We start from the raw sequence: 25,642 nt of genomic DNA on the forward strand, positions 1-25,642 counted from the left end.
CTCTCTGCTGGCTGGAAGGAGAGGCCCAGCTTCAACTGAGATGCCCCTCATGGCAGAATTTAGAGCAGAGGAATCCCATCTCCTACACTTGGTAGGTTTTCTGCTGGCCTAAGTCACTGTAGGTTGTATTGCAGTAAAAGGATTTAAAGCCATTTACTCCAGCGAGTCTCTCATCTGATGTTTTCCATCAAAAACTCCTTTCCATCTGTTTTGAGTGGCCAGATTGACTTTGGAAATCTCAAACAGAGTCCTGTTTCCTCCCGGTCACCAACGCAAGTGTGTTCCCTAAAGCCAATTTAATGTCATGTCAGTGAAGAGGAAGATTTGGAGAGAAAATGAGGCCTGGATTGGTGACAGGTGCAGAGGGTGGCAGTGCCTAATCAAACTCATGGGTATGGTATTTAGGGGTGCAGGAGCTCATTTTGGTGTGTTTGCTTTCCATACTCCCACCACGTTCCCATCTCCTTCTGCTGTGTTGTGTTTCCTTCTCAGCGCTCCCTGATGTGCTACAAATCCATCCTGGTGATGAGGTCCATCCCAGAAATCCTGGAAAGGACCCACGACAACAGCTCCCTGGCCATCTCCCGACACCTCATTGAGGAAAGCACTTCATCCAGCACCAGTGGCTCCTCTTCAGACAACGAGAACTCGAATTTCCCCAAAAAGAGGCACTTTGGCTCCACCCCTGAACTGCACTTGCCCGTATTTGATGCCCCGAGCCACCCCGAGCCTCTGAAACGTGCAAGTGAATGGGAGCACTCCAAAAGCTCCATCCCACCAGTAAAACCCATGAGGAGGAAATATGCTTCAATGAAAGCTGAGGTGGGGGATAGATCACCCACAGAAAGCAAAGAGCTCATGGCAAGTGTCTTACAGGAGAAAGAGGAGAGGCTCCTTCCCAGCCTTCGGGGAGAGCCATCCCAAAAAAGTGGTGCTGCTGAGCCTTCATCCCTGAGGGCTTCCATGGAAAGCACATCACTTGTGCATCAGAAAGAAAAACCAGACACACCTTTATCTGAAAAGGACAGAGGTGGAGAGGCAGGGGACGGGGCAGAGAAGCCATCTGCCTGTGTTCCCAGGCAGAGTGTCATTAAAAGCACCTTCTACAGCCAAGCAACGGAGCTGCCGGCAAGGCCGCCTTCGTCACCAGGCAGGGAGTTCAGAAGGCACCTGGACAGAGCCAGGAGGACTTTCCGGAAGGCTGGGTACTCAAAGGTGCCCCTCAGTGGCCTCCGTGAACCTCTCCTTGAGCAGTTTGAACTGGAAGAAGAAGAAGAAGAAGGAGATGATCGCAAAGAAGGTCTGCTGGGATCCTTGACCAAATCCGCATCGTTTGACACGGCCAGGAAGCCCCCACACCCTGCCATCGCTGGTGGCAGCCGCAGCCGCTCCCTGGATGACTACAGACTGAGAGCCTCCAGATCCCTGAGGGAACAAGAGATTTTGGAGGAGGACTGTGATGTGTTATCCCAGGAAAGCTGCCCTGAAGGCAGCGATCACTGCGACGTTTCCGCAGGGCCTGGCAAGGGATGTTCTGCGGGCACGGCAGAGCAAGGGGACACCAGGAGAGCCAGCAAGGATTGCTCAGGAGAGAAACCCTCTCCCTCCACACACTGTGAGGGGAATGGGTGCCCACCTGCTCTTATACAACAGGTAGAGGGACTTCCAGTGTCACCTCACAGGAGTGAGAATAGGAAGCGTTTACTGAAGAAGTCAAAAGCCACCGAGATTGAGGAGGACGTTGAATGTTTGGAGGGCAAAAGCCCCATTCCAACTGCCCAGTGCTCAGATGTAACAGCACCATCAGCTCCAAAACACGAGAGCACAGACGGTAAATCTGCCTCTGGCCGTGCCTCTGACTCTGCTTTTCAGGAGGGCAAAGAGTTCATTTCAACCCTCACACAGTCACAAACCACCCCAAAGTCATCCCCTCCAAGTGAGGGAGGTGTGTGTCTGCCTCAGGAATCTGCTCCCACCTACACCCACCCAGATCTAACAGGTGGAAGCTTGCTTGTCAAAAGGACAGCCCCAGCCTCACCTTGGAAAGACAAAAGGCAGAAACATTCAGATGAAAAGACTTCTGCTCGTGGCACTGCTGAACCTGAACTCATGGAGCATGAAAGCTCTGCTGCTCCAACAGAACAAACAGAAACTGAATCACTTCCAGTATGTAAAGACAAAAGTGAGGAAATTCCTGGGAAAAGTGTTCCAGCAGCTACTGTCACGCTGGGCAGACAGCCAGGTACCCTCACAGCTGGTGAAGGTGCTCCTCAGAAGCTGAAGACCCATAAAGATGTGAGATCTGCTGTCCTGGAAGATGCAGAAGCAGCTGTTACAGGAATCACTCCACCATCAGGCCACAGTGATGAAAGCCAAGCACACAAGAAGGCTCCTGTTCACTTAGACACAGCAGCAGCCATCCTGAAGGGAGAGCAGCTCGCTGTTCCCAAAATCCCACCACCAGGATCAGTGCCAGCTCTGGTCTCTGATGGAGCACAGCAGGCTCTCAGCAAGGAGAAACTTGCTGCTCTGAGGAGTAAAAGCTCAGCTGTCACAGGGGTTGTTTCCAGTTTGGCCCATGAAGGAGCTGAACCCCAGAAGTTTCCTGAAGGCCATGGCTCAGAGCCTGCTGGTCTGGAGAGCAGACACCCAGCCAGAGCTGAGTCCTCCCAAAGCACTGCCCTCCCTCAGGTCTGGGAGGGTGAAAACCAAGAACACACAGAGGTGTCAGTTCACAGGGAGATGAGATCTGTTGTGACAGCAAGTGGAAGCCAAGCAGCTGGACAAGCTGTGGCTGCTCCTCTCCCCAAGACTGGACATGGGGTGCTTGAGCAGCACAGGGCTGGGATTTCGGATGGTCTGGAGAGTGGCAGTTCAGGTGCATTAACTGCTTCACAACCAGAAATTGCTCCAGCTTCAGCCTATGAACTGATATATGAGGAATATCCAGAGGGTTATGGTGAGGGTGGAGGCACTGCCTTAGAAAGTGGAAGATGTGATGCTGGAAAAGCTGCCCCACCAGTGCTCCGCAGGGATCATCATGGCCAGGAGCTGTCACACCACAGATCTTCTTTTTACAGTGACGAGGAGTCTGCTGTGCTGGAGGGCTTGGTGGATGAGATGGTTTCCCTCTCTGAGGAGATGAATGTTTGGGCAGAGTCAGTTTCTGGAGAGAAGGGAAGCAAGAGGCACATTTCTCCTCACAGAGAGATGTCCTACAAAGGCAGCCAAGCACACATGGATACCTCCTTCCCTTCTGTCCAACAGGGTGGAAGAGGAGAAGTCGCTGAGCAGGATGACCTTGCAGAACCCTGCCTTGCTGTAAGTGAGGAGCCAGGAGTCCTGGAAGAGCAGGGAGCACAGACAGTTCCTCATGAATGTGAGCACCTGGAGGACTTGGCATTTGAGACCTCCCCTTCCAGCCCAGAGAGCCTTTCCTCCACAGAGAGCTTGGACACTGCAAGAAGACACATCCACGTGCCAGTGATCAAGGACACTGGCAAACACCCAGAAGTTTCTTTGGTGAAAATCAAAGACCTGTCAGATGAAACACCCAGTCATGGCAGCGGGCCCCAAAAATTTGACATCTCAGAAGTGGAGCCAGCCTATTTGAATTTCTCGGATTTATATGACATTGTTTATTTCCCATTTGAGTTTCTGAGTTATAAGAAGCCTTCACCAAAACCAGTTCCTAGACGGTTCATGTTTCTTCGTGAAAGGGCAAGGTCCCCTCCTGCAGGACATCTCCATAAGGATAAAAGACTGTGCATCAGGGAACAGGAAGACAAGAACAGGAAGAACCGTTTGGAAATATCCGAGGATTCAAAGGCAGCTAACTTATTAGCCATGGGGAAAGGGGCAGAGAGCCATAAAGAAATGTATAGCTCGCAAAAGGACTCCAGTGGGAAGCAAAAAAGCTCCTTCCACAGCAAGCCTGGACTCTTTAAGCCATATGCAAGGTCTCATTCAGTGGAGCAGTCAGTGGAGCAGAGTCTGAAGAAGAAAGTAAAAGCTTCTGTTGCCCACATTTCAAGAATCCTAAAAGGAAAGACATCTCCTGAGCCAGAGGAAGGTAATTATTTCCCCCGGTTCCTTCACAGATTTGCTGCCATAATTGGGCTCTGCTACAGCTGCCCTTTTTTTCCCCAGCATGTTTGAAGCTGTGGTTAGACTGGAATTGCAAATCTGGCCATGGCAGGTTCTGAATTCAGCAGTCTCCACCATCAGGTCTCTGTTACTGGCTGGCTTTAGTGCAGAGCCAGCTGGGTTAGTCCACTGATGGAAGGGGCTCAAATTCCCTGTTTGAGGTTGCACAGAAGCAGACCAGGGCTGGGTGATGCTTTCCTTGCTGCTGTTGTCATCTGACCGTGGTTAAAGTGACTGGGAGAAGCTGAAGTCACCCTGGTTACTGGACACGGGGGTCTGTCCTTTCTTCTCTGCCATCCCTGGATAGTCCCTGTTCTCCAGGACACTGTTCTGTTTGCAACAGCTGCCACAGACTTCCCTGTTAATCAAAGGCTGGTTAATAAGGGAACCTGTGACTATTTATGTGTGAAGGCAGAACTGTCACTGCAGACAGATGCCATGGGGAGAAGGATGGCCTTGAATGACTTCTCATCCTTTCTCACAGCAGAGTTTGGTGAGCTGGGAAGTGAGGCAGCAGAAAAGGAGCTGTTAATAGGGGCTGAAGGATCTCTGAAGAGGAAATCAGCACTCCCTTCATTCAAGCTACCAAGCCTCATCCCAAAGGAGAAAGGTATTGCTGTGGCAGGAGTCATTGGTTTGTTTTACCCTCAGAGGGTGATTCAGGAAAGAATTGTTTCATCCCTGGCAAGTTTCCCCTTGGCTCCATCAGGAGCATTTTCTGAGGTCACATTACTGTCCCAGCATTTAGCAGAGCCCAGACAAACACTGGGAAGGGCAGCTGTGGGAAGCTGGCAGCCCCTAGCCACTGTGGAGAAACACAGAAGAAAACCCGAGTTCCCTCTTTCCCATGGAGATAGGAGCAGATTTGATGCTCTACAGGGTTTTTTCTTCTTCAATTTCCATCTTTCCATCTTCTTCTCTCTTGTGTTGTCTTGATCATAGAATCATTTAGTTTGAAAAGACCTCTAAGTTTACTGAGTCCAGCCATTACCCCAGCACTGCCAAGGCCACCACGAAACCACATTCCCAAGCATCACACATCTGTTAAATCCCTCCAGGGATGGTGACTCCCTGGGCATCCTCCTCCAGTCCTTGATAAAACTTTCCATGAAGATATTTTCCCTAATATCCAAACAACCTCCCTTGGGGCAACTGCAGGCCATTTCCTCTTGTCCTATTTGATACCCTCATCCTTGAAATTCCATAATTCAGTTTTGTCCCCACATTTAGGTTCGGCCTGAGGAAAACCCTTGCTGTGACAGGGTCTCTCTCTCCTCTGAGCTGTTCTGCTGCTTTAGCTGTACCAGGGCTGGGCAATGCAGATATTCCCCATGGATTTTCCAAGATTTATCTGGATCTGTCACACTACACCCATGGCTGAACAGGGTTCCTTCAGCTGTGTGCTCTGTGCCCGGGGGATTCTCCAAATGTGGTCAAAGGAATGGGACACCATGAACCAGAAAAGTTCTTGACACCATTAAAAATGCTCTCTGATGTCCTGCAGGGATTTGTTTTTGTACCAGGGCTGGGCAATGCAGATATTCCCCATGGATTTTCCAAGGTCCATCTGGTCTGTCATACCCATGGGTGAACAGGGTTCCTTCACCTCTGTGCTCTGTAACAGGAGGATTCTCCAAATGGTGGTCAAAGGAATGGGACACCATGAACCAGAAAGGTTCTTGACCCCATTAAAAGAGCTCTCTGATGTCCTGCAGGGATTTGTTTTCCACCAAGCTCTCCATCCAGGCCATCCTGAATCCCCCCTTTGCCTCCTCTCTGCAGCCCCGTCGTTCACTGAGGAGCTCACGGACCAGGCTGCGGCCGCCGGACAGTGCGTGACGCTCTCGTGCCGGACTGCAGCTCACTCCTCCCTGCACATCAGCTGGTTCAGAGGTGACACTGCCATCCCTCCAGAGAGCCCCTGACCCTCAGGACAGGGCCTGAAAAGTACACCTTGGTATAATTTGCAGGGTACTTATGTCCCCCATCTCCTGCTTTCCAGATGGGACACCTGTCCAGGGCAGCAGCCGGATCCTCATCTCCTCCACGCTCAAACACTTCCAGCTGTTAACGATTCTCTCTGTTAATGCTGAGGATTTTGGTATTTACACCTGCGTGGCCACAAACTCTCTGGGCTCAGCATCCACCTCTTGTGTCATAAGAAAAGCAGGTGAGAGAATGAGTAGCTACAGAAATTGGTATTTAAGTATTTCTGCCCCCAAAAATGTAACTTATCAGTATCTTTGAGCTGAGATTTCTGCACATGGGTGCAAAAGAAGATCTCTCCCTTGCTGTGGTCCACAGCCTGTGCAGGGTTCATTCCCTCTTCTTCACTCTTTATTTTCTCTCCTGGATTAAGAGCCACTCCAAGACAAAATCTTAGTACTGACTTTAAATTAGGGATGGCAAAATTGCTGTTCCACTAGCTGTCTGTATATGTATGCATACATAAAAAACATACACATACTATATATATATATATATATATATATATATATATATATATATATAATATAAATAATATATCTGCAGCTGAGACATGCAGGGTGTAGAGTTTTGTATCACAGCAGTGCTGCTATTAACACTCATGGGGTTTGTGCCTCTTCTCCACAGAGGTTCCCCCCAGCCCTCCACCCCCTGACATCGTGGAGGTCTACAAGGATGGAGTACAGGTGGTTTGGAAACCTGTGGAAACCAACACCCCTGTCCACTACACTGTCCAGTGCAAGACTGAAGGTAAAGGGCTGTCCTGTTGCTTTGCAAGGAACATCTTGGTTTGTAAGATCTCTTTACAAGCTGGAAATTTTATTGTTATTCAGAAACAGCCTGATTTAACTCCCCAGTTTACAGTTAGGAATGGGATTCATACAGCTATCATTTAACAATCTAAAAGTTAGGGGTTGTGCTGGTTAAATCAACCTGGAATTTGCATATTCATAGGTTTCAATGAATTTGCATATTCATAGGTCTCAAGGCTTTGCTAAAGTGTGAATCAAAGGAGGCTGTGTGGAAGCTACAACCAAAAAGTGAGCAGCTACAGGAGAAAATTCCTGGTCTGACAGGAGCTCTGAGTAATCTGACAAAATTAGACACTAATGAAACAACATCATCCCAGGCTCAGGCTTTCTGTATAGTCTTGGAGAAAAATCATTTATCAAACAGACAATTTGTCCTCTGCTGAACAGCTGTGCTTTCTTTTTCCATTGACTATGGAGGAAGCTTAGGGCAAAGAGCCAGGACAAGATAACCAAAGTCTGACAAAACTGCATCACCCCTTTGATATTCTCTTTTGAGGCTTGGTCCAGAGGCTGGTGAAAGTCAGTGGATCATTTAATCATGGAATGGTTTGGGTTGGAAGGCATCTTAAAAACCATCGAATTCCAGCCCTCCTGCCATGGCAGGGACACCTCCCACTGTCCCAGGCTGCTCCAAGCCCCATCCAGCCTGGCCTTGGGCACTTCCAGGGATCCAGGGGCAGCCACAGCTTCTCTGGGCACCCTGTGCCAGGGCCTCAGCACCCTCTGAATAATAAATTCTTCCTGACATTTAATCTAAGTCTCTCACAGTTTAAAGCCCTTCCCACTCATCCTGTCACCATCTGCCCTTGTCAAAAGTGGATGTTTTCCTGTTTAGTTACAAAAGCTTTGTATCAAATCCCCAAGGCTGTTCTGTCCCTCTTGGGGTGGATTTGCTGTTGTTATTATGAGTGTGATGTCTGATAGCAATTCCTGCTGCAGCCACACAAACACAGCCTGGATTCTGCTGCTCCCTGTTCCTTCGCTTAATTCTCCAAACAAACAAACAAACAAACACACACACGATCCCTCCCTTCTGGATTAGCATGGGCAGCAGCTCTCTGCCCTTTCCCTCTGGAGCTGGTGTGAGTCACTTTCCCTCCAACACCACTTTCTTTATCCTTATTCCTTTTGACACAACTGCAGGAGACATTTTGGGGAGGATACAAACACAAGTTCTTCCAATTAGGAAGGAAAATGGGAAACAGCATCTACAATTTTCCACTGTGTTCTGTGGATTTTGCAGGAACTTGCAAAATCCTGCTCTCCTGAACACAGGAGGATTAGGATAACCAGGAATAAATTTCTTTTTTTACCCATTATTTGAAAACAGACTTTTTTGTGCTGTTTCTGCACATATTTTTCTCTATTTCTAAGCTCTATCTGCTCCTTCTTGCACAAACAGCCACTAACCTGTAAAATCATTGATACCTTGGGTTTGGATGGGGAATTGCTGCTTATCCAATGGTTTGAGGCTCTTTGCCAGATTTTATTTGCATGGAAGGATGGGTTTAATCTCAGGGAGTTGCAGGGAGTTGGGTTCAGCCTTGAGCACAGCAGCAAAACAGGGGGCACACCATGTGGGAGGAATGCTGATTAAATGTTTGCTGTGCATTTTTTCCTTCCTAACTTAGTCCCATGAACAATGAGTCCAGAATGCACTTAGAATTCCAGTTCCATGAGAAATCATCTGAGTTTCATAAAAGCTGAGTAAAATCCCCATGTTTCAAACACTGGGTTTTCTGGGATGGTGTTAGTGGATGGTTCTGTCCAGGAATCCTGCACATCATGGTCTCAGCTGGATTCAAGACAGGGCCAACAGGAAAAAAAAAATAGTGATTTATCTTTTGTTTGGAGTTCTTGATGTATATTTCCAGTAGAGTTTGGTGGCATAAATTCAATGAAGAGAAAAAACACAGGAAAATGTCACCACTCCTCTGGAACAATATTGGCACAATTTAGAATCAGATACAAACCAGCTGATTTTAGAGAAGAATGACACAGGTAGAGCCCCAAAGTTGGCCATGGTAAGTTGGTTTCTCCACATTCCCAGCACATAAATCAAGCTGGTGAAAAAAGAAGAGAAACAGAAAAAAAACAAACAACACAAAAAAAAAAAAAAAAAAAAAAAAAAAAAAAAAAAAACAAACCAAAACCCCAAATCTCAAAAAATCTCCAAGCCATTGTGACCACCTTAAAATGAATCCTGATTTCTTTTCTCTCTGCTCTTGGTTCAGATGGGGAGTGGACAACTCTTGCTTCTGACATCACTGACTGCTGCTACTATGCCAGAAATCTCCCCCAGGGCTTCACCTACAGCTTCAGGACAGCCTGCAGCAGCAAGGCAGGGATGGGCCCCTACAGCCAGCCCTCTGCCAAAGTGACAGTCACTGGCAAGGATCAGATGGGTAAGACCAAACACCAAGAAAACTCTGGGATTTTCCTGCATCAAACCTGCTGCATCTTTTTAGCTGTTGACCCAGAAGCCGAGAGCAAGTGAATCAAGGCCAACTCCACTTGGCTCAGGATTATTCAGGGCTTTTGCATCTAAAATTAAATTATTTTCTAATTATTTTCTAGTTCTGGACACAGGGGAATAAGTATAAACATATTAAAAACCTCAATAAGATAACAACAGTGTAAATATAAACAATGTGTAACTACATAAAATTTAATATGAAAGAATATAAAAGCAAATGTTTATTATTTATTAAAATAATGTGTAACAAATTTAATAATAAAATAACAACCTGGGAGCTGTAGATTACCTGTTGAAGACACAGTTTTGATTTGAGATTATGAGGAAATGGGTCTTGTACAAAAAATGTTTTACTGAAGGCATTTATCTACTGATACAGATCCTGCACTGGTGAAAACTCTGGACTTGCTTATATTACAGACTAAGTCCTAAATTCAGTAGTTAACTTTTCTAGAATTTTCCATTGGGAATTACTGTCCTTCTGTGGTGAATTTTCCGGCTGTGTTTTGTCTCTGAAGTATTGAAATCTTGATTTACTATTTTTGCCACCTGCTTGACTACTTTGTAGTGCACACATGTTTTTAAAATCAAGAGGCCCCACAGCAAGCATATCCTCATGGCAAGGGAAATGTCCCTTCTGTAAAGAAACAGAAGGATGGTCTAGCTGGAATTTCCTCCCAATGGAGAGGGTTGCTCTGTAAAAATCGGTTCACAGAGATATTTTTAACTCACCCCAAGTCCTCTGCTTTCCTTTTTCTCAGGATTTCTTATCATATCTCAGCTTTTCCAACCAGATGCTTTAAAGGGATGCTTTAGTATTTCAGGGAGTGCTTGGACACAACCACACACCAGAACCAGAGCAACGAGTTCCAGCTGCTGCTCTGAAATGTCCAACCACAATTTTTCTAATTGCTTCTAATTTCTAACTAGAGTTTCTAATATCTTGACAGTTTTTACCATATCCTGAGGATTTACTGTGTGAGAAAATAAGAAACAGTGGCTAAGAGGTTTGATACCATAGCACACAACACAGAATCCATCTCATTCTGTCTGCAGTGGTCATATCAGGGAATTTTGGGGTGGACAGAGCAGATTCTGCTGCATTCCAGTAGGAGTGGGTACCACAGCTGGGACACAGAGTCCCCTGGAGAAAGTTCTGCTTGTTGTTGTTCACAGATAGCAGGGGAGACTCAGAGAGGCTCCAGTTTCCACACAGAGCTGCTTTCCCATGTAAAGCCTGTCCCCTTCTCCCTGCAGAGCCTCGTGCTGCCACGCAGGAGTTCCCATCAGCTGCCCCTGAAGAAGAGAGTGAAGTGATCTCACCTCCTGAGCCCTTCCCAACCTACCAGACCTACGCCTTCCAAACTGAGATCAAAAGGTAGAGAACCAAACTGAGTTCTTAATGACCCAGAAGGAAATCCCACATGTGATGGAGCAGCTCTCCTACAAAGAAAGGCTGAGAAAATCGGGGTTGTTCAGCCTGGAGAAGAGAAACTTCAGGGTGACCTAATTGCACCTTCCAGTACCTGAAGGGAGCCTACAAGAAAGATGGAGAGGGACTTTCCATAAGGATTTAGGGACAGGACAAGGGGATGGCTTCAAAGTGAAAGAGAGTTGATTTAGATTAGATATTAGGAGAAAATTGTTCCCTGTGAGGGTGGGGAGGTCCTGGCACAGGCTGTCCAGAGAAACTGTGGCTGCGCCATCCCTGGGAAATACTCAAGGCCAGGTTGTTTTACCACCCTTACTGTAAAAAAAAACTTCTTCCTCATATCTGGTCTAAATCAACACTCTTTCAGTTTAATACCATCCCCCCTTGTCCTGTCACAACAGATGTGCTGGGCAGGGGGGCAGCCACTTGATTTATCATTAAATAAGCCCAGGGCTAACTAAGTTTCTTGTTCTTGCTGCATCAACCTTTGCAGACACCACTGCAGTCAGGGTGCTGGGATTCAACTTTCTCTGCCTAGTAGACACTGACAACTTTCTGTTGCCAACAGGGGTAGTTCTCTTGCTCTCTCCTCTCTCTCCAAAGGAGTTAAGCTCTCACTCCTGTAATTTAAAGTGACTGTACAGTTTAAAGACACAGGAGGATGTGCAAACTGTGACAGTAGATGCAATAACTCCCCACCAGGCACAGATGAAAACCACGGCACGGGATCCTGGAGGTTTTAAAGAACAGGAGAGAAGCTAAACGTGCCTTTGTGTTCCTTTGCACCAGGGGCCGATTCAGCATCGTCCGGCAGTGCCGGGAGAAGGTGAGCGGCAAGACTTTGGCCGCTAAAATCATCCCTTACTGGCAAGAGGACAAGCAGGCTGTGCTGCTGGAGTACCAGGTGCTGAGGAAGCTCCACCACACCAACATAGCCCAGCTGAAGGGTGCCTACGTCAGCCCCCGGCACCTGGTGCTGATCCAGGAGATGTGTGTGGGGCCAGAGCTGCTCCACTCGCTGGCGTTACGGTAAGAACACGAGGGAAGAGCTTTCCAGGCAGGGCTGCTGTTGGGAGGAAGATACCTGCTGCTTTCTCCTGACAAACTGGATCATCCCTCTCCATCTCCTCCACTGTGCTGACATTGCACACAGGATTTGTAAAGTGTTTGTTCCGCATCTTCTTGTGAGATAAAAAAATTCCTTGAGTTCCCTAGAGAGGGACAACTCAGGGCAATCCAGCTGAGATGCTGAAAGTTTACAGTGGTTGATATGAAACTCTATTGGTGCCTTGTGCAGGCTGCCCTAGAGCAGAGGCTGGGCAGAGCTAAAGAATAAAGCAGGGATTTATTCCAAGGATCTCCTCCATGGATCCACCTTGGGCAGCACCAGAGCCCAGCCAGGGCTGCACCCAAGATGACCCAAAATGGTCCCAAAATGCACGAGCGCTCCCGGGGTCTCTCCCTGGGATCAGCTCTGCTCCATTGGCACCTTGCAGTTCATTGTCCCAGCCCAGCTTTAGCCCAGGCACTCCCACCCTGCTTGTTTTTCTCTCTCCAGCCCACGGGGTTTGTGCTCCTGGGCTGAGATTTGGCTCATTTGTCCTTGGTGCCCAGCTGGAGCAGGAATTGTTTTGTCTCCCTGCTCTGTGCACAGAGCTCAGCATGCCCTGATGTGAAGCTCAGAACTACACCCTAAAGCAGCAGAGAATCTGAAAAATATAAAAGTTAAATCCTGAGGCATCACTGTCTCCCATAATGTGATACATGAAGGGTTTCCTTACACCAACACCTGTTGACTCCAACACCATGACATGGAGGTTACTGATGGTCAGGAAGATTTGTTGTTTCTCACAGTGGCACAAAATGGATCTGCTGAAATCCTGTGATTAAAAAAGAGGGAATTTTGGGCATCAAATTTGCTTTCTCTCTTTCAGCTCTACAACATCCTGTTGTTGCATCTGTAAACCTGACTCACAGGATGGACCAGCCTCTCCACACAGAGAGATTTGCTAAACTAGAGTTGTTTCTTCTTGACTCTCAAGGGTCTGATGGGATCAGACACCCAGGGGAGGGTGACAGTGGGTGTAGAAAGGCATTTTTGGGCATGCAGACAGGACACCTGTGTTTTCTACCCCCCTTCTCTCACCAGGACATCATACTCAGAGGTGGAGGTCCGAGACTACCTGTGGCAGATCCTTAGTGCCACCGAGTACCTCCATGCCCACAACATCCTGCACCTGGACCTCAGGTCTGAGAACATGATCATCACTGAGCCCAACCTGCTGAAACTCCTGGATTTTGGCAATGCACAGTTCTACACACCAGACAAATTTATTACCATGGACAAATGCTCGGACTATGTGGAGACCATGGGTGAGTAGAGCTCAGTCACAGCGACCTGGGGCTTATCTGTAATCTGTGATAAACAGAAAGACACAAACATTGGTCAAGGCAGCAGGTGGTTTCACCAAGAAAAGCCTTCCAGGTGCTGCTGTCCAGTGCCAGTGTGAGTCTGTGGGAGCAGTGAGTGGTGACAGCTGTCCCACTGCCGACCACAGGGGACAGAGCTCACAGCAATGCCACCCTGGCTGGCATCCATGTGTCCATTTATCCAGGGATAAAGCATTGCTGCCATCTGCCCAGAGGTTCTCATGGTTTCACTGCAATCAACATCCATGTGGAAGCTCCTCAACCAGCTCTCTCTCCTGGGAGCTGCCTCTTCTTCCCTCTTGGGAAGGCAGCAAAGCATAAAAGTATCTACTGCCTTTGTGCTGCTCTCAGTGTGTTGGAGAGGAGCTTGTCTCACACAAGTTTACTTTTCCAGCTCCAGAACTGCTGACAGAGCAAGGAGCCCTTCCCCAGACTGATATTTGGTCTGTTGGAATCACAGCCTTCATCATGTGAGTCAGTTGATTGCTCCCTGTGCTGTTACTGGCTTTAAAATCACAGTTTCAGATTTTAAATCACAGCCTTCATCATGTGAGTCAGCTGATTGTTCCCCACCCTGTGAGTGGCTTTAAAATCACAGTTTCAGAGAGTTAAATCTCAGCTGTACCCCTCCTTTGGCAATGCCTTGGAAAGCTGGGGGATGGAGGGGATGGATGGGCAACCTGCGCCAGGGCTTCAATGCCCTCACAGGGAAGAATTTCTTCCCAATATCTAACATAAAGTTCTTCTCTTTTAATTTAACACTGTTCATCCTTGTCCTGCCACTACAGGCCCTTATCCAAAGTCCATCTTGAAAGCTCTCTTGGAGCCCCTTTAGGCACTGGAAAAAGGTCTCCCTGAAGCCTTCTCCAGGATGAACAATCCCAATACTCTCAGTCTTTCCCCAAAGTAGAGGTGCCCCATCCCTCTGCTAACCTCGGTGGCCTCCTCTGGACTCACTCCAACAGCTCCACATCCTCCTCCTGCTGGGAGCCCCAGAGCTGGAGGCAGCTTCATGTTTTCAATTCTCTCCTCCTGGGGCAGGTTGAGTGCCAACTACCCCATCAGCTCGGATGTACCCTGTGAGTTCCTGAGAACAGCCAGGAAGGGGAAGCTGAAGCTGGCGCGGTGCTACGCGGGTCTCTCTGGGGGAGCAGTGTCCTTCCTCCAGAGCACTCTGTGTGCAAACCCTTGGTAAGAGGCTGCTGCCCTCCCAGCAGCACAGCTGGGGCACATCCTGGGTGTTGCCTCTTCCCTCCATTTGCAAGGAGACTCCTGTCACGGACATATTTTCTGAAAAATCCTTTGCTAGGATTTTTTTCTCCAGAGAGTCCGAGACAGCTGGACTCTGATTGGCCATTAATTAAAAACAAGCAATGAGACCAATCAAAGATGCAGCTGTTGCATTCCACAGCAGCAGAAATTATTGTTTACATTTCCTTTCTGGGGCCTCTCAGCTTCTCAGGAGAAAGGATTTTTCATAAATATGTCTGTGACAGCCTTCCCATGCAGCACAGACCCCTGACTGACCCCTCACCTCTGTCTGTCCTAGGGGAAGGCCCTCAGCCTCCGAGTGCCTCCAGAGCCCCTGGCTACAGGAGACAGGTCTGGACAACAGGCAGCAGGCACTGGTCACCTTCCCCACCACCAAACTGAGGAATTTCCTCATGGAACGGGAAAAGAAGAGAGGCCTGCTGTGCTCCAAGTATGGCCTCATGATTGCACAGTGACATGGATGTGGTGACAGATGGGACTCTCCTCCCTGTGCCCTCCTGCACTGGGTGTTTTACCAAACCCTCCTGCCAAGCTGCTCTCTGCCCCACCCCAGTGTGTTTTGTCTGTGTGTCCTTCCTGCCACGGGCTGTTTCTGTGTATGTGTGACTTGTGGGGGGAAGTGGGACACTGGACAGTGAAGGCAGCAAACCCAATAATGACCTTGTAACATGCAGATTTTGTACCACTAAGAGACTTTGCCACTTTGAAGCTGAGCTGCTCTTCCCTGGGGAGCAGGGACACATCTACCTGGAGATGTGGCAGCAGAGTCCCCGGCAAAGGCTGTGTTTTAATTATTTTTAAAAATCCTGAAATGTCACGTTCCTCCTTGACCTTGAAACCCTGCTTTCCTCTGCAAAGGATGGTGTTGGCTGTGTCATGGCTTTGTACTCATAACTTCAGTGTTCCTTTGAGTTTCTCTGCAGTGATTGATGTATCCCTCAATTCCCCATATGAGCAGCAGTAAGAGGAGGCTTTCCCAGAGCTGTGTCTGGCTGTGTTTTGAGGAAGGTAAAAACAAGAAAACAGTTCCTAATACATTACAGTTCAATACCAAAAGTGAGGCTGTTTATCCAGGGATGATCCTTCCCAGCAAGTTTAAGCCATATTTTTCCAAACCTGAAAGATGGAGCATCATGACTCGTTCTCTTGCTGAGCACGCAGAGCAGGAATTGTGACTGAGAGGAGAGGAGCTTTCCCTGTGCTGTGGAGAGCAGGCACCAACTCAATAGATTGTAAAATTTGGAATGCTGAAGTATGCTAGAGGAGAGAAACCCAAGGGCTTAGGGCCAGACTCTGTGCTCAGTTCTCTGGGAGGACAGTTACACAAGACAGACACTGCAATGAGGGCTGCCCCCCAGCAAACCTTTCAGGACTCTGCATCCTGTCCAATTTAACTTCTCTCAGAAATCCAGTCAGGTTTTTGTTGGCACAGGCTGGTTCTTTGCTCTTGCTGGTGCACTTTGGGATGGAAAGGTCAGTGCCAGGGAAAAGCCTATCTAAACATAAAAAACATAATCATAGAATAACTCATTTGGAGCTTTCATGCTCTTCCATATATGACTTTTCCCTTTTGCTTCTCACAATTGCATGCATTTGAGCATGTCTGAGCTCTTTTATAGACTCAACACTGTTTGGTTAAGTAAACCATTCTGATGAGCAAATAAACCAGGTTTTTCTGCTGAATCATTGTTATTACTTTTACATCCCTTCCCCAATCCCAATCCACATTTGTGCAGCACACACCTCTCAACTCTGACCCAGGCTCTTTGTGATAACCTGTATACACTGTCTATTAGCTGGGAACCACTTCCATGCAGGACATCCACATGAAAAATCCTTTTCCTAGAGCCCTGGAAGGAGGACATCACCTGGTCAGGATGGGATGATGGCTCTGAGCTGCCCAGCTACCCCAAGGAATTCCTGGGCATGGTTTGGAACTTGCATTGACCAGAATGTGAGAAGGGCTTCAGATGGATGACAAAAAAATAGGTGAGAGCTGTAGCTGGAGCATGGAAGGAGTGAAAAGGTGCTGGAATTGTTAATGGAAATATCAGCTGTCTCAGTCAAGCCTTACAGGTAGTTTTTTTCCTTGGTCCTGCCACAACTGCTTGATAGTTTCTGCCTGAATTTCCACCACCACCATGAGGTCAGGGCTAATGACCAGTCTGGCAGGCTGGGATAGTTTGCCATTAATATGCAGTTACAACATCATCCTGCCCTTTCCAGGACAAAGCAGAATCTGGATCTGATGTTTGGACACATGTGAAAATGATTGAGTTTCATTCCTCAACCCCAAATAATCTCCAAAGTTCAAGGTTAGTGTCAGCATTAAAATCAATCCACTGTTCTCCACACAGGAGAGGCTTGGGTTTAACTTCTGTAAGCAAGTGGTGAGAGTCCTAATTGTTGAAGGGTGATAAAGCAAAGCAGAGCTTGTAAAGCAAAGTTTTATCCTGCACTGATTCAGCAGATAAAAAATATGTTTGAGGACTATAAGGTCACAGTGGCTGTAGCCCATGAGGGATTGAGGTTGCTCTCTTTGGAGGCCTCATCAGATACAAGAAGGGAACCATAAACAAGACAAAATTTCCCCAAGGAAATTCTTACAGCCCTGGAGAGGATATTTGCTGCTCTCTGACCTTTCAGGGGTTCAACACAAGCTGATGCCATCCTGCCAATGATACTTCATGTGGAAAATAAATTAACAGGTGCAGGGTGTGCCCAGACAAGTCTAGGGACCAGTCAGTCACCTATTTGCACCCAACCAGCCCTTTTCATCCCCCTACATCTCAATTTTCCTCCCTAAATCACCTAAATCCTTCCTTTATCCCCCTTTGCTTCCTCCCTCAAGCACATTATTATTTAAATTCCTGTGCATTCCCAAAATGCTCTTCCCCTACACAGCATAGGCACCTCCCCTGCCTTGACACAATCCCCCTTATCCCAGGTGGTGATCCAGAGAGCTGTTCCTGATGACACATCTCCATGGGAGTCATGCTGGGACCATGGGGCTGATGTTCTGCTGGGGCAGCCCTGGGAGCAACCTGGGCAAAACCCTCATTCCTTGGAAGCCCTGAATTTGAATTCTCACCTGCCAATCCCACCCTGTGCTCCTCCTGGCTTTCAATGGGCTGATGGCCCCCGGGATGGGGCTGGGAGTAGCCTGGCAGGGCACATTTTGTCTCTCTGTGCAGATTACCCTCTATCCCATAACCAACACAACACACACAGCAGCACACGAGGAGGAGGAGGTAACAACAAAAGCCATGACAAACATTGAGCAAACAAGATCATATCAGTGTTGCCACTGCATGGATCTGATAACCACGAGATCAGACAATTTGTCCCATAGGTGACACCAGGACAAACAGCACCCCAGACCTCCCCAGGTTAGAAGCGCGGCCGGTGTCTGAACCGAACGTCGCGGACAGGCTGCATGGTCCCGAATCCCCAGCGGCTGATGTCTATGGCTGGGATCTCCTCCTCCTCATCGACCAGCTCCAGGTCAAAGTGACTCAGCATCAAGAACACAAACAGTTTCATTTCAGCAGAAGCAAAGAAGCGCCCGGGACAGGTGGAAACTCCTGCCCCCCAAGGCATGCTGACAAATTTCAGCTTCTTCCCATTTCTGTAGAAATCTTTCCTGGTGCTGTCTGGGTTTACAAAACGGTCGTACTTAAATTTGTGAGGCTCCTCGTGGATTTCTGGGTTCATCTGCACGGAGATGTGTGGGAACAGAGCCACCCTGTCCCCCCTGCGGAGGGTGAACTCTGTCCCACTGCTTGTCCTCAGGGAGATGTCCTCGAGGACAGCTCTGACCAGCACTGGGGCTGCCACCAGCCTCAGGGTCTCCTCCAGAGCACTGTCCAGCAGAGGAGTCTGGTTCAGCATGTCCCTAGTGACAGTAACTGTGGGGCTCCCTGCCTTTACTTCTTGCCCACTCTCCCTCAAGACTTTATCCACCTCATCTCTCACAGCCTTCAGAGCCTCTGGGTGCTTCAGCAGATACAAGAGGAGCCAGAAGGCAGTCGGGCCTGTGTTGCCTTGGGATGCCCAGAGGAGCATGAACATGAAACGCTCCCTCATGTACTCGGGGACACCGTTTTCTGCCAGAAGTTTCTCTTGATCACTTATCCAGCCACTGATATTGTCCTTCTGCCAGACCTTCTTCACAGACAGCATGTTCCAGAAGTGTCTCTTCAGCCGCTCAGCCTCTCTTTTGTCCTTGGGAGGCAGCAGAGCAAAGGCCAGGCGAGGGAAGAGGCGGTCGTACTTACGAAACTCCTGGAAGAGCTGGTTGGAGTGGAGGCGATCCTGCTCTTCAGCTTTTTCCTGGCTCCCTGCCCCTTGGGGTGGCTCAGTGCCATACAGAGCCAGATAGCCAGCTCTGAAGACGATGTTGTAGCAGTAGTGGAAGAGGTTTTCCTCCTGCCACTCTCTCTTCTCTCCTGAGCTCAGGTTGAAAAGCAGCAGCTTCCGAAAGCTCTCCATGGTGGCTTGTGTGAGGACAGTGAGGCCATCTCCCATCAGGTGCTTTGTGCTTGATGTATGAACTATGTTATGAGTGGCTTCGGTGGGCTTGAAGCCAAAAGCCTGCACGACCAGCTGAGTTGCACTAGTCCTAAAGTCCAGCTTGGATCGCGATTCCTTCACGATGGTGCCAAAGGAGAAGGGATCCATCACAAAGGTGAAGTAATAGCCACCGATCAGCACTGTGAAAACATCCCCGTGTTTGCTTTGCATCCTTTTGAGAAACTCTGAGCTGTCCTTTCTGAATTCCAGCAGATGGCCCAGCCAGGGAATGGTACCTTTGTCCAGGGGTGGCTCATTGGGTCTCTGTCTCCGAAACACACCCAGGACATAGAGCCCACCGAGCAGTGATGACACCAAGGTACAGAGGAGAACCACCCAGAGCACCATGAGAGCTCTGTGTCCATCCAGGAGCTGGGACTAGAAGCAGGTTGGGGCAGGAATGTGCATTTTATCCCCACCCAGCAGCTGACAGACAGAGGCAGAGCTGACAGCCTCTGTCCTCATTGGCTGTGTTTGCCTTGCCCCTGCAGAGTGCTCTGCTCCGAGGTGAACTCGTCACTGGATGAACAGAGATTTTTAAGGTGGAAGGTATGTTGGAATCCTGTTGGAGTATCCATGCTGTATTAGGGGGATGGGTTTTGGCATGAGGCAAATTCCCTTCTCTAGGCTGCACAGAGCCCAGATTTTATAAGGAAAATGTTCAGAGAATCCCACTCTGTGATTTTTGCCTTTAAGACCAGGCTATGGAGACCCACTGAAGAAAATGAAACCAAGAGTGGATGTTGGAAATGCTACTGGAAATGAGCACTTTTCTCATTGAGGACTGAGGGAAGGGGGTCTCAGCTGAGCTGATTTGGTCTCAAAAGCCAAGAGAAGGAAAAGTCTCTGACATTTTGGTGTTCTCCACAGCACATGTTGTCCCAGGAGTGATTTTCCAATGAACAGTGCAAGTGCTACTGCTCTGAGTGCAAAGCAAAGCAGCTGAGCTGCCCCACGAGTGAGGAGAGCTTGAGCCACTGCATTTGCTTGGCACCAGAGGAGTCCAGAGTTTCCAGATGCTCCATCCAGCCCCTGGCTGGGAAGCAGTGCCCATAGGGACCACAGCACTTCTGCTTTACCCACTTCTCCTTCTGCTTCTCAAAGTCCCCTGTTACCTCTCTCCAGATGGGGTCTGGGGACAATGTCAGGGACCCCTTGTCCCCTGGCATTGCTCCTCTGGGTGGTGCCACTCTGATCTACCCAGACTGCCACCACAGCCTGTCCCAGCCACTGGTGTTTGGACCTCTTCTCATACAGGATGGTGTGTGACATTAATTCTTCTCTATTCCCCACTTTTGCTCTTCCCTAGAGCATCCATCAGAAGTTTTCCACAGTCCCAAGAGCCTTCCTCTGTCTGGGATCACAATCTTCATCTTTTTCACAATCTTTCATCTTCAGCTTCCCAGCTGCTGTCCCTTCTGTCCCTTTCCACGTTCCCTCTAGTGACCTGACCGGACGAGTGAAGGCCACATCATAGCATCAGCTAAATATTTATTCTGGCTTTGTTTTTTTAAAGAAAGGAAAGCTCCCAACCTTACCATTTTGGAAAAACACTGTAGCAATGTTGGAAAGAAAAATAACAGCAGTGATCAACTCAAAGCCCTTCTCAGTCCTGTAACCTTATGTAGTAATAAAATTAATGTGATGAGTGCTCTTAAATTAATAATTTTATTTTTACAACTCTAGGCAACTTTCAGACTTAATAGGTTTTCAGGGTGGAAAGGGACCATTTAAGGTTCAGGAGCATTTGGGGTAAATAATGCCTTTAAATAAAATCAGCAGACTCAGAACCTTGAACTTCAAAGCTGCACTGGGTAACAAGGATCGACCATCAGCGCTCTGTGCTCTTCTGTGCAGGCCATGCTCTCACTCTTTTGTATTTCAAAGCCAATATTGATGTTACTGGTGGTACCCATGGATCTTTCACCTTGTCAGACCAGATCTTGGAAGGAAAATACCTCCACCACTGTTCTGCTGAGCCCCTTTTTATCTCTTTCTCACTGATTGTTACTGGTCTGGACTTTGTTCTGCTCAAACTGTCCCAAATCAGCTGATGATTGAACTGATCTCTAACCAAGGCTCTGCCCCTTGGAGAGCCACAGTTCCCTGCTCAGCAGGTCCATGTGGCACAGCTCATTGTGACAGAGAACAACTCAGCTTAAAGGTGTCCAGTCCTTCCTGTTTATCTCCTGGTAGAAAACAAGATTATCCTGGTTAAATCATCTGGCAGATGGTAAGAGCCAGGAGAAGCAAAGCCAGGCCTTGGCAGTCTTTCTGGCCTTATGGATGAGCATGGAATTCCATCCATGGAAAGCCCACGCCAGGGAGGAGGAGAATCTCTCCTCAAGTTTTAGTTTGCATTTTTTAAGGCACAACATTGAGAAATCTGATCCTTTATTTGCTACTGCCTCACATACTCCAGATGGGAACTGGGTTTCTTCCACTAGTGTAAATCCTGGACAATTATTTCGTAATAATTCCACTTGCAACAGAAACAGATCCCACATGTACTTTTCCAATCCCAGTATGGAAAGTCCTCATCTCAAGGCTGTTGCTAGGATGAACTATCTGGTTACACAGAGCTGTGGGCTCACACCAACTCCATCACAGGCAGGACAGAGGGCTCACACATAATGTCAATAATGTAATTAATGTAAATATTTATAAGGCATTCGTGATGCTCAACATTTCTATCTCAGCTGCATATCTGCTGCAAGATGGGCTCGTCTGGGAGTCCTGGATGGAAAAGAAAGCGCCTCTCCTGAAAATGGCCTGAGGGATCTTCCACAAATATGCCCTGAACCGTTTCTTCACAAAAGCATAGAGCAAGGGGTTGAGACAACAGTGGACAAAGGACAAGCTCTCCGTGATCTGCAGGGCATAGTCCAGTTTCCTGCTGCTTTCACAGCTCCTGATCACACCGACATCTTGCAGGGAGTGGAGGATGAGCACAACGTTGTAAGGACACCACAGCACAAAGAAAACCCCCACCAGAGCAAGGACTAAGCAGAGAGCTCTCCTGGAGCCAGGTATCTGGGAGGTGCTGAGCACACAGGCAATGCGGGAGTAGCAGAAGGTCATGAAGAGGAAGGGGAAAAGGAATCCCAGGGTATTTTGAATCACCCGAAAGACAACTTTCCAAAATAAGTGTTGCTGGCCATAATCCTGGGTGCATATGATGGTTTTGTTGTGAATTTGCCTTGTGCTGGTGAAGAGGCCATCAGGAATGGAGAGAGCTATGGAAAGGATCCACATCACCAGCAAGACGCGGATGGAATTCCTCCACTCCGTGGAGCTGTGAGGAGACCAAGCATGAACTATCTGCAGGTACATGTCCAGGCTCATGCAGCTCACAAAGAAAATGCCACTGTAGAAGTTCAGAGTGTACATGGCATTCAAGAATGGGCACAAGATGTCCCAGGTGACCCACTGAGAAATGTACAGAGCCCAGAAAGGAAGGGTCAGTAGCAGGAAGAAGTCTGAAACCACCAGGTTCAGCAGATACAGCTCAGTCATCTTCTTTTTCTTCTTGATGTACATGAGGAGGACAGTAAACAGGAGAGCATTCCCAGCCATTCCAACCAGGAAGATCACGGTGTAAAATGATGGCAAGAACACCCTGCTGAAGGACAGCACCTCCTCTTTGGTGCACAGGCCATAGAGCCCATAATCCTCCTCATCCAGGTACTCATACGGGTACTCACTCGAGTTGGTAGCATCCAGCCACGTGTCTGTGGTTCTTGCTGTCACTCCTGAGGTTGTGTTCGACCAGTGGCTGCCTAGGAGCAAGGAAAAGGATCAAAGTGTTGGTCCAATTCACACAGGAAGCACACAGCATATTACAGAGGGCTTTTCTTTAGCTCACAGAATCACAGAATGGTTTGGGCTGGAAGGGACCTTCAAGATCATCTCATTCCAACTCCTGCCATGGCAGGGACAGCTTCCACTATCTCAGGCTGCCCCAAGCTCTGTCCAAGCTGGCCTTGGACACTTCCAAGGATCCATGGGCAGCCACAGCTTCTCTGGGCAACCTTTGCCATGGCCTCACAGCAAAGAACTTCCTCCTAATATCTGGTCCAAACCCACGCTCTTTCAGTTGGAAGCCATTCCCCCTTGTCCTGTCACTCCATACTCCTGTAAAAAGCCCCTCTTCATCTTTCTTGTAGGCTCCATGCAGGTACTGGAATTTCATGGGTTTAAATTTCTGCCACTGTCTGGTGAGTATTTTGTGTCCTGAACAATGTGGCCTTTGCCTAAGTATGGGGACAGCTGTTTATATGTACATATTTTAAAAAACCAAAACCAAAACCTAAAATTAATTCTGCTTTCCTTACTCAGACACAAAAATGAATGAGCATGGTTTCCTCTGACGTAAGTCACTACTTCCTCTTGGCACCACCACAAGCTTTTAGTGAAGTTTCTGCTCTAAATTACAGGAAATCCACCACCACAGCTCACTGTGAGCTGCTTATATTCACCTGGGTCACTACTGAGAAAGCAACATCTCAATTCCTGGTAAAGGAGAACCTGCCACCAGCACCTTTATGTCAGTGGGGCTGTTCCCAGAGGGGAAATGCTGAACATCTCCCTGCTCCTGGAGGACAAAGACCCCTCTCCATGCCAACTCTAGGACAACAAGACATGGATTCTGGTAAAAGGCATTAGTAAGTGGAAAATATAGAATTCATTGGATCCTAGAGTTGTTTGGGTTGGAAGGGACCTTGAAGAACATCTTGTTCCAACCCTCCTGCCCTGGGCAGGGATACCTTGCATTATCCAGGCTGTTCAAAGACTCATCCAAGGTAAGGGCATGTAGGCACCAGAATCCAGTCCTGAATTATGGTGACAGGGAGAGATTCAGCTGGAAGAACATTGCTGGAATCACTTCTGCATGAGACAAGGCATGAGACAATCACAGCAGTGGTCACTCCCTGGAACTGTGGGCGTCACTGTTTAGATGGCTGCAGCCCAGATTTATGGAAATGGTGAGTGATTGGGAGCCTCCCATTTTTGGGATCTGATTTTCAAGAAAAAAAGCTGCCACTGAGGAGCCCATTTCACACAGCAGGAGATGGGATTTGCCCGGTGCTGTTGGCACTTTGAAGGTTAATGAGGAGACTAATAATAGAGGTTAATCTTTTGGCAGCAAAACAAAAAAAAGTTTTGCAAAAAATTCTGTAAACACCCCTCTACCTCTAAAGCAGACATTTTTTCAGCCACGGCCAAAGCTACCCATCTTTTACCTAGGACTCATTTTCCAGCAATCCCAAACTGCTGGCTGCATAGCACCAGTCTCTCCTCAAGGATCTGTTTGTCCCTGCAGACATCTGCTGGGTTTAGGGATGGCTCCCTCCCCACAAACACCCAGGGAAAGGGATGCCCCTCCCTCCCAGAGCTCAGAGTGGGTGTGCAGCCGTAAGGGGTGAATCTCTGGACATACTTGCTATGGTCCCATGACTGAAATTGCTGAAATACCCATTCCAGGCAGTTCCAGGCAGCTGAAAAGAAAAGAAAAATGGGTTTGAGCTGGACTGAAATGTTTTTGAGCCGTCTCACAGTTCTTTGGCAAGTGCTGCAGAGTACTTCAGACAGAGCAGTGGGAACGCAGGGATCTGCCATGGTAAAGTGCCACAAAAAGACTTGTCTGGGAATGAGCATTTAAAAATTTCTTTTCTGTGTCATATTTTGGAGGAAATTCACCATCAGCTGTGACTGCAGGCCTTTGAAGGGAAACCAAAGCTGCATACCCTGCTGATCACAGCAACACCCAAGACTCATAAACACCTTCCCCCTCACACCCCCTCTGCCCACACCAGGACAAACCATTCCTGAAATTTCATTTGAGGTCTCTTCCAGCCCACTGAGATGCCTTTTCTCCCTCTGCCACATCCTTTTCCCTCCACATCAGCCCAGCACTGGCATCCACATCCCCAACCTGTACCTCAGAGTGGAAGGGAGGGCTGAGCTCAGGAATTAATCCCAGCCCCAAGCTGGCTACCCCTCAAAAACACAAGAGAGCCTTGCCAGGTTTCTTGTGTGGCCTTATCTACAAGCAAGAAGCAGAAAAGGCACTTACAGGAGCTTCTTCTCCTCTTTCCATCCTGACAGAGGCTTCAACCAGGCTTTTAGGAACTTCTTTTGTTTGTGCAAGAGGACAGTCAGGAAATGTGAGCTCAGCATACCCTCCCTGGTTTTGTTTGTTTTCCTGCTTTTTATCATTCTCTGGCAGCTCTGGAAGAATGATCTCCACCCTGTGTTTGAGCACAACATGTGCAGCAGCTCTCAGGGCTGAGCCCCTGCTGTAAAAAATCCTTGTGTTTTCCAGGAAATTTGATGCTGCAAGATCCTCATCCCTGGCAGACCAGAAATGGCCCCTGCCAAAGGCACTTCTGATGAAGTGGTTTATTGGAGGAGTTTTGGGGCATCAGCATGGGTGAAGTGTCACACTCCTGCTTGTTTCCTCATCTCACCAACAAACAGGGCCATGGGAACACCCTGGCTGTGCCAATCCCAGTG

General features: G+C 48.2%; 3 protein-coding genes across 11 annotated transcripts in view; 1 reads left to right on the forward strand and 2 right to left on the reverse strand.

Moving 5' to 3' along the window:
* The window catches only part of OBSCN (obscurin, cytoskeletal calmodulin and titin-interacting RhoGEF), a 186,256-nt gene extending 170,019 nt beyond the window's left edge, over positions 1 to 16,237 (forward strand). For 7 of the 8 annotated variants that reach the window (XM_059838258.1, XM_059838276.1, XM_059838293.1 and 4 more), the window contains 12 exons: positions 493 to 4,072; positions 4,631 to 4,756; positions 5,929 to 6,039; positions 6,149 to 6,316; positions 6,760 to 6,882; positions 9,179 to 9,349; positions 10,678 to 10,798; positions 11,642 to 11,881; positions 13,002 to 13,225; positions 13,677 to 13,752; positions 14,324 to 14,473; positions 14,832 to 16,237. In XM_059838258.1, the coding sequence (XP_059694241.1) occupies positions 493 to 4,072; positions 4,631 to 4,756; positions 5,929 to 6,039; positions 6,149 to 6,316; positions 6,760 to 6,882; positions 9,179 to 9,349; positions 10,678 to 10,798; positions 11,642 to 11,881; positions 13,002 to 13,225; positions 13,677 to 13,752; positions 14,324 to 14,473; positions 14,832 to 15,009 (5,268 nt within the window). In that variant the 3' untranslated portion in view covers positions 15,010 to 16,237. The remainder of the gene's footprint in view (positions 1 to 492; positions 4,073 to 4,630; positions 4,757 to 5,928; positions 6,040 to 6,148; positions 6,317 to 6,759; positions 6,883 to 9,178; positions 9,350 to 10,677; positions 10,799 to 11,641; positions 11,882 to 13,001; positions 13,226 to 13,676; positions 13,753 to 14,323; positions 14,474 to 14,831) is intronic. The other variant, XM_059838268.1, reaches the window with a different exon arrangement.
* A 1,593-nt stretch (positions 16,238 to 17,830) lies between these two features.
* LOC132323290 (7-alpha-hydroxycholest-4-en-3-one 12-alpha-hydroxylase) lies at positions 17,831 to 20,361 on the reverse strand. Its single transcript, XM_059838332.1, has one exon. It carries the CDS (start codon positions 19,472 to 19,474, stop codon positions 17,945 to 17,947), a length of 1,530 nt encoding a protein of 509 aa, XP_059694315.1. The 5' UTR covers positions 19,475 to 20,361; the 3' UTR covers positions 17,831 to 17,944.
* Positions 20,362 to 20,512: 151 nt separating this feature from the next.
* ACKR2 (atypical chemokine receptor 2) lies at positions 20,513 to 25,339 on the reverse strand. 2 transcript variants are annotated; one of them, XM_059838354.1, is made up of 4 exons: positions 25,203 to 25,286; positions 24,567 to 24,624; positions 23,893 to 24,013; positions 20,513 to 22,905 (listed from the first exon to the last, which is right to left on the reverse strand). In XM_059838354.1, exons 3-4 carry the CDS (start codon positions 23,897 to 23,899, stop codon positions 21,788 to 21,790), a joined length of 1,125 nt encoding a protein of 374 aa, XP_059694337.1. In that variant the 5' UTR covers positions 23,900 to 24,013; positions 24,567 to 24,624; positions 25,203 to 25,286; the 3' UTR covers positions 20,513 to 21,787. The 2 variants fall into 2 exon arrangements, with proteins under 2 accessions (XP_059694337.1, XP_059694327.1); XM_059838344.1 differs by lacking the exon at positions 23,893 to 24,013 and having other exon boundaries at positions 25,203 to 25,339.
* Positions 25,340 to 25,642: the final 303 nt, after the last annotated feature.

The sequence above is a fragment of the Haemorhous mexicanus genome, chromosome 1, assembly GCF_027477595.1.
Source record: "Haemorhous mexicanus isolate bHaeMex1 chromosome 1, bHaeMex1.pri, whole genome shotgun sequence".
Taxonomy (NCBI): Eukaryota; Metazoa; Chordata; class Aves; order Passeriformes; family Fringillidae; genus Haemorhous; species Haemorhous mexicanus.

Excerpts from the sequence above, each read along its gene's own strand:
- LOC132323290 (XM_059838332.1), bottom strand. The coding sequence starts at position 19,474 with ATGGTGCTCTGGGTGGTTCTCCTCTGTACCTTGGTGTCATCACTGCTC.
- ACKR2 (XM_059838344.1), bottom strand. The coding sequence starts at position 25,226 with ATGGAAAGAGGAGAAGAAGCTCCT. Across the intron at positions 24,625-25,202 it reads AAAGAGGAGAAGAAGCTCCT|CTGCCTGGAACTGCCTGGAA; the intron begins GTAAGTGCCTTT and ends TTTTCTTTTCAG. Across the intron at positions 22,906-24,566 it reads CAGTCATGGGACCATAGCAA|GCAGCCACTGGTCGAACACA; the intron begins GTATGTCCAGAG and ends CCTTGCTCCTAG.